This window comes from Leptodactylus fuscus, chromosome 5 (assembly GCF_031893055.1).
Source record: "Leptodactylus fuscus isolate aLepFus1 chromosome 5, aLepFus1.hap2, whole genome shotgun sequence".
Lineage (NCBI taxonomy): Eukaryota > Metazoa > Chordata > Amphibia > Anura > Leptodactylidae > Leptodactylus > Leptodactylus fuscus.
The window spans coordinates 201896040-201912221 of record NC_134269.1 but is presented as its reverse complement, the minus strand read 5'-3'; the positions used below and the strand labels follow the sequence as shown (position 1 = coordinate 201912221).

The window sequence follows — 16182 nt, the reverse complement described above, 5'->3', positions numbered from 1 at the left end:
AAAAAAACACTGTTACTTACCTCTCCCCGATCCGTGCAGACTTCGGCCTAGTCGTCTGACGTCTCATGACCCCGGCCTGCGTCCCGGGTCATGTGATGTCTGACGTCATTGAAGATCGACTACTTCAGAGGCCGACAGCGTAGGAGTCGGGAGATAGGTGAGTAACAGAGGATTTTTTTTATGTTTTTCTCCCCCTGGGTCTCCGATTATTATACTCTGGGGTCTGAAAAGACCCCAGAGTATAATAATTGTTTATGGGTGTCCACAGTGGGACATAATACTGTGTGCAGGGAACACTATGGGGGATAATACTGTGTGGAGGGGCCACTATGGAGCATAATAGAGCGCGCAGGAATGCGTAGGAGGGGGTCGGTCAAGGTATTCGGTGTCGCTCGGGTGGGGGGGGGGGGGTATGTCAAAAGTTCGCCAAGGGGCCCCGCCATTCCTAGTTACGCCACTGATCTTATGTATGACTGTCACCAAATACTTCTTCCACAAACTTCCTTCCTAGTTAGCTCCTGTGGTCTATTTACCCTTCTTCCTTAGCCACCATTTTTGCTGAGTGACTTGACTCCTGGAGAGAGGGGTCTAACCCCTCAGCCTTTGGAAATAATTGTTGGTAGATGGTGGGCCCTATTTATGCACATTCCTGCCAAACCAGTCCCGCTTCTGCTGTAGCATGACATGGGTATACCACTTACCAACCATTCTTTTCCTGGGCTCAGATTGTGCCATTTAAAGAGGTTATGCCAAGTATTAAGAGCGAGAGGTCCTTTCACCCACCGCACATTTAGTCTGGTTGAATGTGGTCGTAACTGGTGATGGACGGTGCTCAAATTCACTTCAGTGGGAGCCCTGGAGACATCTGAGCATTGTACTTCAGCTGACTCCATTCAGGCTAAATGCTCAGTGGGGGAGAGAGGACCCTCATCTGGGGATCATTGGGGTCTCAGTGGTCAGACCCCCACTGGGGACAGGTATGTATCTTCTGTCCTATTTATTGTACTGGGAGGTGGACGAGGTGAGCTATGGCCTTCACCGATTGACAGTGGTAGATCCTGTTCTATCTATACATAATATTCCAGGTTTACCGTATATAGTCAAGTATAAGCTGAATTTTTAAGCACAGTTTTTTGCTGACAAAGCCCCCCTCAGCTTATACTCGAGTCAAGCAAAATACTGCAGATCCCCTATATTCAGACAGGCTGAATTCTACGTGGGGGAGAAAAAAAAAACAGTCCTCAAGCTCGGGGAAGGGGCAGACAGACAACCAAAACACCCCCTCCCCTTCCCCAGCACCCAGCAACTACTGCACCCAAAAACCATTTTAATTTTTGAAAATTTCCAGTAGCTGCTGCATTTCCCCCCTAGGCTTATACTCGAGTCAATGAGTTTCCCAGTTTTTTTGTGGTAAAATTAGGGGCCTCGGCTTATATTCGGGTCGGCTTATACTCGAGTATATACAGTATCTCTAATAGAGATGAGATGTAAAATTACAAAAAAACACCAAAAATGTACAATATGTATGTAACATAAAAATGTTCTGAAGGTGCCTTTAATTGAGAAATTTTAGGTGACCGGACTCATCTTTGGCTCCGAGCCATTACTGTCAATGAAAGCATGTTCCTCATTACTCTCCGCTTCAGCTAATTCATTGTAAAAATGATGGAAAACGTCCCAGCTGTAGTAAGCGATGTTCCGGCCAAGCCTAAAAGTGCCAGAAATGTTGGATGTCAGAGAATCTGTTTTGTGTTATCCGGCGTTATTTCGGAGCAGGTGTAGGGCCATTACAACTGGAGTGAAGAATTATGGCTCCTGTATGACAAGAAGACAAGGCAGGATCTGGGATCTCAGGACTATTGTTCCTACCATTGTTACAGCAACCCTGGACAAACACTCGGTCAGCTGCAAGAATGGCCTCATCCTACAGACAGGGACATTTCATGGAGAATTACTCACGCCGTCCATAAATAAACCAGGATTACTATTTGTTATAATTTCTTGAAAAGTTTTTCTATTTGGAAACAAAGTGATGATGGATGGGGGGGTTCGGGTTCTATAAGGTCAGGTCACTACTCCATATCCTGTTGTTGATTTGAGGCTTAATGTCCCCCGAGGAAAAGGCAGTCATACCCCCATGTGAATAATGAGACAGTACTGATCATTTACTCTGGCTACTGCCACCAGATGACGGCATATAGAACAGCTCTCAGTTGTACAAATCTCTAAGGCTCTGGTTACATATGTGTTTTCATTGTTTTTCTTCACTCAAACAGAAGAGCTCGATCCCTAATGTAACCTATGTATCTGTGCTCCCGCCTCTCCTACTTGCATCCCTGGTTCCCTTCGATTTAAGGTTGCCATCCCCTCCAGTCAAGCTGTGGCTAGGTAGTCAGTGCTTTGAAATGCAGAGTCAATGAGAGTTCTGTCAACTTGTCCAATCTACAGCTAAGGCGAGTATTTAAAGTGTAACTCCCCTTTTCTAGTAGAGCTAGAACCATTTTTCTAGGTGGTATAAAACCAGAGATACAGGTATTTGGATTGATCACCCCCCTTTTAGTAAATGCTTCAGCTCTGCTTATTACTGTGTATGAACTTTCCCTAAGTTCTGGGCATAATATCACTCCTTAAGGAGAGAGCGCCTTTACAGATGTATGGAGTCTTACAAAGCCATTTTCGCTCCACTGGGGGATTATGAGAAAAATATGAAAATCTGTTTTCCAAGATGTAAATAGGAAAACAGATTTGCATATTTTTCCCATCATCCCCCACTGGAGCGAAAATGGCTTTGTAAGACTCCATACGGCTATAAAGGTGCTCTTTCCTTAAGGAGTGATATTATCCCGAGAAGTGTCATCTCTGCCAAACCAGTTTTTCCTACGCTGTGCTGAAGAGTTCCAACCAGATCAAAACAGCGCTGTCCACAGCTGGGATTGTGTTCCTTTTGAAATAGATTTACTGGTTTGGCAGAACCTTGCATCATAGCAATAGGATTGTTGAAAAAGTCATGCATGATGTTTAAATGAACTTTCCCTAGTAATAATACAGTTAGAGGGTTGCTAAGAAGAATGTTACAGCCTGTTTTATAATATAAGGAAAGTTAGATAGCTAACAATGTTACATTAAGACCATGTATCTATGTCCCTTTGTACCTTGTCAGACAAGGCACAATGTTTTGTACACAACCGAGTATACATCCAATGTGGGTCCGAATGTGCAGCGGAGTGCTCATGGGTGACAATCGGAGTGATCCCCTAGTGCATTCACATTTGGTCCCACCCTGCTCCGTGCCACTAGAAAGCCCCATAAACATGAATCCATAACAGAATACACTTGGATTTCATTCCTAGTGTCATCAGGGTGCGTTCTGCTGCAAACTTGGTCCCACATCGGATGCACACTCAGTCGTGTGTGTGTGGGGGGGTCTTAATACGTGTGTGCTTACTGCAACTTATACCAGAAATTTGGTGTATAGCCATGAATGTATGGACTTGTGCCTGTTCTGGAGTGCGGCAGCCTCTTCAATCGACTGGTTGGTGGGGGTTGCCAAAAAGCATACCCTCCCCCCTTCCCCACTGGTTTGATGTTGGTGACTGGTCCAGGGATAGGCCATCAGTATTGCAGTCCCTGAATCCTAAACACAGAACTGGAATGTGGCATAAAGAAACAAAACCCACAGATTTCCGGAGCATCAAATACCGCACTAAACATGTCATTTTAGGGTTAGGATCGCAGGTAATAAAGTAGTGACATAATGGCCATGTTTTATGGCTCCTGTCACAGTCAGGCAGCATAGAGTCACTGCAGGCCTACGTAGAGCCAGCACATTAAAGACTAATATATTCCCGCTGTCGTACCTTGACAAAGGAGGTCTTATAAATGTCTCCAGCAGGCGAGGCTTAAAGGGGTTTATGGAGGAAGTGCCATACGTGATTTTAGGTCAAACCTCTATAACTGAGTTAGTCTCGCAATTTGTAGTTAAAGTGTGCAGAAATGCCATTGGTATAAATTCGGAGGTTTAGTTATATGTTTCTTCGCTAACAGAGTTGTTGATACATTTCTTTATAATCTGTATTTTTTACTTTAATCTTATGTATGAGGTTAGGAGGCGGCCATCTTGTTTCAGGTGCTGTGAATAGCAGGGATTTACTTTATGGCTGTTACATGGACAAAAGAAAACTTATTTAGGCCTTATTCACCCTCATTTTTCGCGGACCCTGCCCATTCATTCAACCCCTTTAACCTTATGTATACACGACTAAATATAGGGCAAAAATTGGCAAAGCAATGTAAATAGAACACTATGCTAAAAAAGCGCACTGCCACAGAAAATGTTTACTAAAAAATATATAAAGCTTTATTTAAATGCATTTTAAAACATATATAAGACAAAAATAATGAATGGGGTGATACAACCAAACAGAACAATGAAGGCCCAAGATGGAATACTAATGGTTGATGATGAATAAATGACACTTACATTACATATATATATATAAAACATTATATATATATATATATATGTAAAACATCCATAGTTTCTAAAGTGCATATATAACATACATAGTTTTTTAAAGTGCAAATATTCTGTGAAATAACATGATACCAAGTAATGAATTACCTATGGGTGGACCTTCATGTATTGAACGCGCCCCGACACGCGTTTCGCCACTACCGTGGCTTCATCATCTTTTTTCCCCCTGACGAAGCCACGGTAGTGGCAAAACGCGCGTCGGGGCACGTTCACTACATGAAGGTCCACCCATAGGTAATTCATTACTTGGTATCATGTTATTTCACAGAATATTTGCACTTTAAAAAACTATGTATGTTATATATGCACTTTAGAAACTATGGATGTTTTACATATCCTTATATATATGTAATGTAAGTGTCATTTATTCATCATCAACCATTAGTATTCCATCTTGGGCCTTCATTGTTCTGTTTGGTTGTATCACCCCATTCATTATTTTTGTCTTATATGTGTTTTAAAATGTATTTAAATAAAGCTTTATATATTTTTTACTAAACATTTTCTGTGGCAGTGCGCTTTTTTAGCATAGTGTTCCCTTTAACCTTATCCCTATATTGTGGAATAAAGAGTAAAGAGGTGTCACAAAAGTGAGTCGGACTATTGGAGGAGGCGTAGCCATGTTTTGTATGATATATTGATATAATTTCAGCATGAACTTCTAATGAATAACAGCTTCTTCCTCGGATATTTGGCATACCTAGAGCATATTTCTAGAAAACCAGTTTGAGATGTCAGATTTGCAACTGGCACTGCCAGGAGGAACAAATAGTGCCAGGAGGAACATTCCCATAACCCATGAGAACATACTTTGTCTACCCTAAAATAAGAAAAGGAGAGTGCACCAATAAATGTCATCCATGTCTCACTGAATACGGGTGTTTATAAGGTATTTTGCTGTATACAACCAATTTAAAAAGACTTTTCAGTGGCCTATACTACACTGTCTACCAATAAGTATTTGGACACCCATGCAAATGAAGATACAGTATCTGCGCTCGTGATGTATGTCACACCTTCCGCCGTTAAATAGGAAACAGCGTTGGCATTAGTCGCCTGCAAGGTGCCACGAAGTGCAGAGTTGTCCGATTTCCAGAAAGGGGTAATTGTGGGGTACCACAGAAATGGTCAATCCTTAAGGGACAAAACAAGCAAACTGAATTATCCAAAATTGACAGTGGCCTATGTGATTACAAAGTGGAAAGTGAACGGTGATTATTGGAATGTGCCCTGAGTTGGCAGACCCCCGAAACTGGGAGATAGAGACCGACGGGTGCTGGCCAGAGAAACCGCCCCCAACCGATGGCTCACATACACCAGGAGTGTCACCAGGCATGCGGGAGTATTGTGTCACTCAGCCCCATCCGTAAGGAAGCATCTGCTGGGCTCTACCAACTATTGGATAGGAAGAAATGTTGTCTTTCTATTCTACCGCAGGGGTCCAAATACTTATTGTTAGACAGTGTAGTTCCGGTCATGAATATCAGATCGAGACGATGGCACTAGGTTCACATCACAGTGTCTGTTCTTCTGGTCTATAGTCTGGCAATTTTGTGGTTGGACACTCTTCCAGAGTCTACGAACGGAAAACCTAGCCTTGATTGTGTGAAGGGGCTGCAGCATTTACATAAGCTCTGGAGCCCCTCCAGTCACATAACCACCAATCTGATATTCATGGCCTACACTAAGGATAGCCCATCATTATTGGGAGACCAGAAAACTCCTTTAGGCTAAGGCCCCACGTAGATAGTCATAGACCCACATTTTAGTAGAATTGCAAGATTACAAAGAATACATTTTATAAATTGGCGTAGTAGTCGTGCAGTTAATAGAAGGTGGATGTTATCTTTGACATTTCCCAGGTTGACATGCTGACATACACTAGTGCCCTTTTGTCTTGGTGCCCACATGTGGCTAGGAGTCCTGTCTTTAGTCAGTATAGAAAGTAAGGCCGCAGATGGTTACCCTAGTCAAAGATTAACAAGAAGAGACATAGGGATGATTGATTTATGTGACTAAATATAGATAATATCGCATCTAAAGTTTTACCCTTAAAAGGTAGCAAGGAGTGAGTATTTTATGCGGACAAGAATGTGGAATAGAGTCGAAAGCTGACGGCCAAATGTTTAGATCTATCAGCAGGATTAGGATGAGCGTAAGGAATTCTGGGCAGGAGTCTGCACCTCCTCTTCTCAGATTTACGACCCTGTGGCTTTATAATTGTTATACCGTTTTTTTGTGGAGTCTAAAGGTTCAGGACGAGGTCTAGTTTAGACAGGTTAGGTGTCCATTGTGTTTCCTGGTGAAGTGTCTATCGAGTTTCCTTCACCTGGAAAGGTACAGGTTGTGTTTGACAAACAATGGGGCTCTACCCAGGTGTGTTGTTAGATGGCGGGTACATTACGTTCTCAGAATACAGAACAGAAGTTATAACCCATAATTACCACTTCCTAGCTACACATACAGTATATAGCTGACTATGGGTGTATAGTATAGGTGTAAGGATTGAGCCAATCTTGAGATTTTAGGATCCATTTCAAAATCTGATTTCCGATCATTTTACAGCCGATCCCAATCGTGATCGTGAAATTTTATCGATTGCCGATCGGGATCCGATTTTCCCCTAGTCAATGCTTCTCTGTGGGAAAAGTCACTTTTAGGGTTGAGCCGATCTTGAGGTTTCAAAATCTGATTTCCGATCATTTTCCAGCCAATCGTGATGGTGAAATTTGCTCGATCGCCGATCGGGATCCGATCTTTTCCGATCCCAATCGATCAACCCTAGAGATATCATTTTAGAAGGCTGTGGCACTTCCCACAAAATATACTGTGGATAATTTACCTACTAAACAACATTTCAGCCTTTGGGCCTGATCTACAGTAGCCCAGATTTACTATTGTGGTTGCACTAGACACTTACGTAAACAGGGCGCATGTAGTTTGGACTAGAATTTTTTCACATGCTAGACATATGGGATTTTTAGAAAAAGTGGGGTTGTGACTTAAATGTGCCGCAATGCTGTTAAAAAGTGTTGAAATATTGTGGTATAAATACAGACTAGACATATATACCAGATTTATCATCCAGCATCAGTCACTGTGATAAATCTGATGTATGTTCAGACTGCCTTAGTTTGCACTTTCTAAGGCCTCTTGCAGACAACCATGGTGGGGTCAGTGTGCTATCCGTGTGTTTCATAGTGCACTGACCTATTCTTTTCTATGGGACTGTAACATGACCGTGATTTTCACAGTCTGGAATATACCTGTCCTACTGATGTTATCCATGCTTCCATGGATCCCATTTATTGAAAGAAGCCTCGGAAGCGTGGCCCATGCACAGGCGGCACAAGAGGACATCCCTGTGTTGCAGCACGGTCATCTGCAACTGGCCTAACAATTAGTAAATCTGGCTTTAACATGTGTCCTTACCTTTATGCTGCATTAAGGATTGTGTGTCCAAGTAAAGATCACAGTAGTTATGGTTCCTAATCCATGTGCTGCCGATAAGAAAACTGTATGGCGGAGGAATGAACGCTGTTCCTGACCCTTGTACTTTGTATCGGCCTGTGTAAAGGTCAATCGAAATGAGCGCCGATCAATATGTTATATTATCGATCTGACGGTCAGGCAGAGTAGTCCAGTCTTTATCAAGAAGTGCAAATTCCTTGGGGCACCCCTTCTAAGTAATTTTTACCGCTTGCCAGTTTTTATGTGGGATTTAGTTCAGTGTTTTAATTTACAGATACCTTTGTTTTACTTGTAAATTGGAAACCTGAGCTGCCAGTGATGGGAAATAATAAATTGTATATGCTGGGTAGGAAGTATGGGATGGTGTAGCTTTGAGGGTGCAACTTTTAACTGCACTATGTGAGTGCACCCTCAAAGCTACAACACCCTATACTTCCCAGCACATATCAAAATTCATTGTTTGTCATCACCCACCACTGACAATATGTTTACCATCACTATGCTCCCTTAGCGTCCCCCACAAAGTATAATGCTCCCCAGTAGCCCCAAAACAGTATATATAATGCTTCCCAGTGGCCCGGCACACTATATACAATCCTCTCCAGTCTGCACACACAGTATATAATGCTCCCCAGTGGTCCAACACAGTATGTACAATCCTCTCCTGTGTCCCCACACAGTATATAATGCTCCCCAGTGGTCCGGCACAGTATGTACAATCCTCTCCTGTCTCCCCACACAGTATATAATGCTCCCCAGTGGTCCAACACAGTATGTACAATCCTCTCCTGTTTCCCCACACAGTATAATTCTCCCCAGTAGCCCCAAAACAGTATATATATAATGCCTCCCAGTGGCCCAGAACAGTATATACAATCCTATCCAGTCTCCACATACAGTATATAATGCTCCACAGTGGCCTGGCACAGTATATTCAATCCTCTCCAGTTACTCCACACAGTATATAATGCTTCCCAGTTGTCCAACACAGTATATTCAATCCTCTCCTGCGTCCACACACAGTATATAATGCTCCCCAGTGGCCTGGCACAGTATATACAATCCTCTTCTGTCTCCCCACACAGTATATAATGCTCCCTAGTGGTCTGGCATAGTATATACAATCGTCTTCTGTCTCCCCACACAGTATATAATGCTCCCCAGTGGCCTGGCACAGTATATACAATCCTCTCCAGTCACCCCACACAGTATATAATGCTCCCTAGTGGCCTGGCACAGTATATACAATCCTCTCCAGTCACCCCACACAGTATATAATGCTCCCTAGTGGTCTGGCACAGTATATACAATCCTCTCCAGTCATCCCACACAGTATATAATGCTCCCTAGTGATCTGGCATCCTATTAATATTATAAATGTGAAAGTTTGTGAGTTTGTGGGTTTGTGTGTTTGGATGTTTGCATGTTCGGATGTTTGTTCCTCAATCACGCAAAAACCTCTCCACCGATTTGGCTGAAATTTTCCACAAACATAGTTAATACACCCGATTAAACAATAGGCTACTTTTTGTCACAATAGCGCACATACGTTTTTCCCAGGACCCCCACAAAACCCAAACTCACACCACTATCTCTGCAATCTCACACACTTTGGACCCCGATTTGGCTGAAATTTTCCACAAACATAGTCCCTACACTCGATGGCGTAATAGGCTACTTTTCGTCACAATAGCTCACATACGTTTTTCCCAGGACCCTTTGGATGTTCGGATGTTTGGCGGTCAATCACGCAAAAACCGCTCCACCGATTTGGCTGAAATTTTCCACAAACATAGTTATTACACTCGATTAAACAATAGGCTACTTTTCGTCACAATAGCGCACATACGTTTGTGCCAGGACCCCCACAAAATCCAAACTCACACCACCATCTCTACAATCTCACACACTTTGGACCATAGCAAGCCACAAAATTCCTATTGCCCTCTACAGCCTCGCCCCTAACCCCACACAATCACATATACATATACTTTACCACTTTGCCCCTCACCTTATCGATTCTCCAGGAGGCTCTCTTTAACGCTCCGGAGCAGCCATGTATGCCCCCACCGCTCTGACAATCCGCGACACCGCCCACCCATGTCAATACCCCTAGGCGGTCTAATAAATGCAAAAAGAAAAGTTTAAAAAAAGTAAAAAAAATATAAAAACAATAAATAAAAAGGATTAAAAATTCAAATCACCCCCTTTTCCCTAGAACACATATAAAAGTAGTTAAAAACTGTGAAATACATACATGTTAGGTATCCGCGCGTCCTAAATCGCCCGCTCTACAAAGTTATACAAATATTTTTCCTGTTCGGTAAACGCCGTAGCGGGAAAAATGGTCAAAAGTGCCAAACTGCCATTTTTTCACTGTTTTGATTCTGCTAAAAATTTGAATAAAAAGTGATCAAAGCAATAACATTTCCCAAAAATGGTAGAACTACAAAGTACACCCGGTCCCGCAAAAAAAGACGCCCTATACATCCCCGTACACGCAAGTATAAAAAAGTTACGGCTGTCGGAATATGGCGACTTTTCAAAAAATAATTTTTTAACACAGTTTTGGATTTTTTTTAAGGGGTCAAAATGTAAATAAAACCATATAAATTTGGTATCCCCAGAATCGTAACGAAACACAGAATACAGGGGACATGTCATTTTTGTTGCACAGTGAACGCCGTAAAACCAAAGCCCGTAAGAAAGTCGCAGAAATGCATTTTTTCTTCAAATCCACCCCATTCTGAATTTTTTCCCTGCTTCCCAGTACATTATATAGAATAAATAATGGTGGCATCATGAAGAAAAATTTGTCCCAGGAAAAATTAAGACCTCATATGGCTCTGGGAGTGGAGAAATAAAAAAGTTATGGGGTTTAGAAGGAGGGGAGTCAAAAACGAAAATCAAAAAATGCCATCGGCGGGAAAGGGTTAACTTCAAATACCTCAGTCCCAAAGTCACTATGTAAAGTTTCTCACAACACCGTATAGCAGCTCAAATACAAAGTAACTTCAACACAAAAGTCTCACGTATTCTCTGAATTACAGCAAAAACAAGATACAAACTTACATTTCATATCCCATACCTTATACACAGTACGAAAACCTTACCCCCGCCTGTATATACCCACTTCTACAATCACCGCAGACGAAGTCGCGGGTACCAGCTAGTAGTATATATAATCCTCTCCAGTCACCCCACACAGTATATAATGCTCCCTAGTGGTCTGGCAGTGGCACAGTATATACAATCCTCTCCAGTCACCCCACACAGTATATAATGCTCCCTAGTGGTCTGGCAGTGGCACAGTATATACAATCCTCTCTTGTCTCCTCACAAAGTATATAATGTTCCACAGTGGCCTGGCACAGTATATACAATCCTCTCCAGTCACCCCACACAGTAAACCACGACTGTAAACCTTGGAAAATAATCAGAGGCAGATTTTGGGGTGGAAGAGACTGCTTCGAATTCCTCTCCAAATGTTGCCGTGTGAACATACCCTTAAGCAGTTTTGGCGACTGTGTTGTAGAGCTGGGTACTTTATAACCTTCCCACACTTTGGTAGCCTTTCTCCTGATATTGGTCCCGTGGGAGGCGAGCGGCATACAGAGACACGTATAATAATAAATAATACATGGAGCCTGATTGTGATGAATAGTGACATTATACAAGATTGCATTATTAAGATTCCTGGGCAGCTCAGCGTCTTCTGTGACCTTACATCTTATCTTTCCTGTTCAGATGTTATTCTTTCCCAAGATAGGGCCAAGCCCTTTTATCATCTTAGATCATCACTTCCCATATGGAAATCTGGGTTGGCTCGGAGGAGAGAGGTTAGGGTTAACACCGAGCAAGCCGAGCTTTGTGTGATCAGTATGACATCTTTAATTGATGATGGTTGGGAAGAGCAGATTTCCCTTCAGATGACAGTCTACACTTTTTCTATTAAGGAAGAATTGCAAGTGACCATGCTGCATGTGAATGGCTACATAATATGGTGATATCATTCAGATCCTCCTCATCTGCCCATAAGGGTATACTGAATGTATGGTTTATTGATTATAGGGAATTTCCAGGAGTTGAATATTGAGGATCTATCCTTATAATAGGCCATCTATTTCTTATTGGTGGGAGATCAACACTTAGGACCCCCACAGATCAGCTGCTCAAAGTGGTTGCACCATGTTCTTTCACCATGTGAGTGAGGCTGATCTGCCATACCAAGTACTCCCCTACACTATGTACAGCACTATGTTAGACATTCAGTGGCTGCAGTCTCTTCAAACACCTGATCTGCGAGGGTCCTGAGTGTTGAACCTGCACCAATCTGTTATTGATGGCCTGCACCTTTTGGAAAAAAACCTTAAGTTGTAATAGGGTATCACCATGACTCTGTGTGTAGCAATGCAGTCTTACAACATTGGGGCAATGGGTCGGATTTGGTTGGAGTAAATTCTATGTCCATGTTATGGGCTATGGGCTATCTGTGTTCAGCAAACCGCTAGTGGAAAAAAGAACACTAGCGGTCTGCATAGACCTCTATTGTGAGGGGGCGGTTTTTGAGGAGGATTCAGTGCCAAAGTCCACCACCTCTTGCCCCGTGTGAACGAGCCCTAAGTCTGTACAGTTCTGTTTGATTCAATGCTAGGGAACTGGTCTTAGGCTCGGTTCACATCTGCATTCAGGTTTTCGTTTGGGGAGTATGCTTGGGGACCCTCCCCGAACGGAAACCTATACTTACAAAAAAGCAGTTACATGGAAAATCCGCTGACCGTATAGACCATAAGCAGCACTTTTCTCTCTGCATGTTTCGTGTAGAAACCATGCAAAAAAACCACACAGACCCCATTATAGTGTATAGGCTCTGCTGGTTTCCTTAAGTAACCGCTTTTTTTACGTGTATAGGTTTCGTGTCATGTGTCATGGTTTTTCGCAAAAAGCAGTACCTTCTCGAATACAGAACGTACATTGTAAGGGAGTCTGTCACCAGGAAACTCGTGATAAATTTGACAGAAGTTTTGTAAACGCGGACTCCATCGAAAGTCACTTAAGAAATTCCCCTTATGATAAATTCCCTTCAATAAATGACATGGGATTGTTATTATTAAAGCGACCAGTGATGTTCTAGTGAAGAAGAATGCGTTATCTTGAGATATGTTAAACTCGCATTAACATCCATCAACAGATCCTTCTGCCAAACACTCCAGGAGGAAATGATCCACCTCGCCCTATCACACAAGGATAAACACTGTGGCCGGGACATCAAAGATTCATTACTCAACAAGTGGGATAAGAGTAAGAAAATAAACACCATCATTAACAATCTGGGCTCATCCCCCATGTAGTGCTCCCCCTTTATGGAGCCGCCGCAACATAACATCACATATCACAAAGATATGACGTTATTTGGGTTGAGGGAATTCCCTATAGAAATCCCCTAGCTTTTCAACTCTCTTTAGTTTGAGGCTCGCATAGTAGAAAATAACTCATTTACTAACCTGTATCTTGACCGAATGGGAAGATCCAGTAAATTACTTTAAGTTATACAAACAAAGTATAGAAATGTAAAGGGAACCTGTCAGCATGGCGATAACGGGGCAACAGATCACTTCTGTGCTAATGGGAAGAAGTTTTTGAGAATTTAAAGGGATTCTATTAGAGATGAGCGAACAGTAAAATGTTTGAGGTTCGATATTCGTTTCGAGTAGCCCCTCAATATTCGACTACTCGAATCGAATATCGAACCCTATTATAGTCTATGGGGGGAAATGCTCGTTTCAGGAGTAGGCAACGTTCGATCAAATTACACTTACCAAGTCCACGAGTGAGGGTCGGGCTGGATCCTCCGAGAAGTCTTCTCCTTGCAGCGTCCCCGCGGCATCTTCCGGCTCTGAATTCACTCTGCCAGGCATCGGGCCTGGGCAGAGCCGACTGCGCATGCCCGCACTACAAGCGGGCATGCGCAGTCGGCTCTGCCCAGGCCCGATGCCTGGCAAAGTGAATGAAGAGCCGGAAGACGCCGCGGGGAAGCTGCATGGAGAAGACTTCTAAAGGTAGGAGAAGAACCAGCGTTGATTGGCCGACTGTATAGCATTCGGCCAATCAATGCTGGTTCTGCATCAAACTTTTACATTCGAATAGCGAGTGGTACTCGATCGAGTACGAGTATTTCGAATACCGTAGTATTCGATCGAATACCTACTCGATCAAATACCACTCACTCATCTCTAGAATCCATCATTAAAATCACATTTTTTCTCAATCACACCTAGGAATATCCTTAACAAAGGCCATTCTTCTCCTACCTTTAGATGTCTTCTTCACGCCGCCGTTCGGTAGAAATCCCAGTTTCGTCTGTATGCAAATGAGTTCTCTCGCCGCACTGGGGGTGGTCCTCAGCACTCAAACAGCACTGGGGGTGTACCCAATGCTGCGAGAGAACTCTCCAGCACCGCCTACAACTTCTTCAGGAACGGCCTCTCTGTGCGTCTTCTTCTGACTGCGCATGTCTGCGGCCACAAGAAAAATGGCCGCTTGCACAGTAAGCTGGTGTAAGTGGCCATTTTCTTGTGACTGTGGGCATGCTCTGCCCGAGGTCTAGAATATTGAAACCCAGGACGGAAGAAGACACACAGAAGCCGTTCCTGAAGAAGATGGAGGAGTCACTGGAGAGTTTGGGGACACCCCCAGTGCTGTTTGAGTGCTGAGGACCGCCCCCAGTGCTGCAAGAGAACTCATTTGGAACATTGTACAACTTCTAATTATACAAATAATACTTGTCTCTTAATATTGGTCTGAAACTGGACAACCCCTTTATTTTTAAACATAAACCTCTTTATTGCTTGTGATTTATCAAGAGTTGCATAGGTAATAGTATTTTTGCAATCGGTTGGCGTCTATAAGCTAAATGTACACTTGAGGATATTTCTGTTCAGTTTGTGTTTTTTCGGTCGAATTTTCAGTGCATAAAGTTGTGACACAGAGCATATGTAAGGTAACGTTACATGAAATCTATTGCGCTTCCAACTTTCCCAGAGTTCGGCAGGAAATCAGTAATCCAGAATGTTACAATGCAAATCCATTCTCCCAATGTAATGCACACGAGGGCCACATCTGTACGAGTCTCGCACATGAAGAGATCACATTTTACAAGCCCATCTATTATTTTTCTACAGCAATTGTACATGTGTTTCCATTATCTATATATTTCTATAGGATTATAACACCATACACCTATTGTTCCTCTTCCTGTGCAGATTAATCCCGGAAGCAAGGCTGCTCTGGCTAACCTATGCCCAGGGGATGTTATTCTGGAAATCAATGGGGAGAAAACAGAAAATATGACTCATCTACAGGCGCAAAACAAGATTAAGGCTTGCTCCAGCCATCTGACACTTTCCCTAAACAGGTCTGTACATCTTTATATTGGATATCACTCAAGAGTTGACTGTTTCCAATTTTCTCATGCTAACAAGACCAGCAAAACGAATGAGCGTCGCGGCAAGCAGACCACCCATTACGGTGCCACATTTTATCTCCCAGGCCACTTAGGATAATTCTTCCCCGTGAATTTTGTCCACTAAAAGTTATGATCTTGTACAAAGGGAATAGGGTCAATAAGAAGGTCCCATACCAAGTGTACCATCTGCCTCTGGTCAGCAGGGACGGAACTACAGCTCACGACTTTCTGTAACTAGAGCTAATAGCCATTCATTGCCTCTGGCATATGCAATTTTTTTTCATAGGCCCTGCTTACGGGTTTCCATTCACTTGGGGACCCCCCCCCCCCCGAACGGAAACCTATATGCATAATAAAAACGATTACCTAAAAAAACCTGCAGACCTCATAGACTATAATGGGGTCCGTGTGGTTTCCGCACGAAACATGCGGAGAGAAAAGTCCTGCAAGCAGTGCTTTTCTCTCCACATGTTTCGTTTGGAAACCGCACGGACCCCATTATAGTCAATGGGGTCCATGTGGTTTCCTTAGGTAAGCGCTTTTTTATGCAAAAACACACACACATTAGTCCATAATGACACATTAGAAAAGTTAAAACAGGGGTCGATTGCAATCTACTGGTCGATCGCAAAGGAAGTATGGGTAGATCGCGTGACATAAAAAAAATAGATGTCAGCCTATCAGACATCCTCACTATTAGACTGCTCCCCGC

General features: G+C 42.9%; 1 protein-coding gene across 1 annotated transcript in view; it reads left to right on the top strand.

Moving 5' to 3' along the window:
* PDLIM4 (PDZ and LIM domain 4) overlaps positions 1-16182 on the top strand; it is a 110624-nt gene that overhangs the window by 18986 nt on the left and 75456 nt on the right. The window contains exon 2 of the mRNA XM_075275052.1: positions 15268-15419. Coding sequence (XP_075131153.1) covers positions 15268-15419 — 152 coding nt within the window. The remainder of the gene's footprint in view (positions 1-15267; positions 15420-16182) is intronic.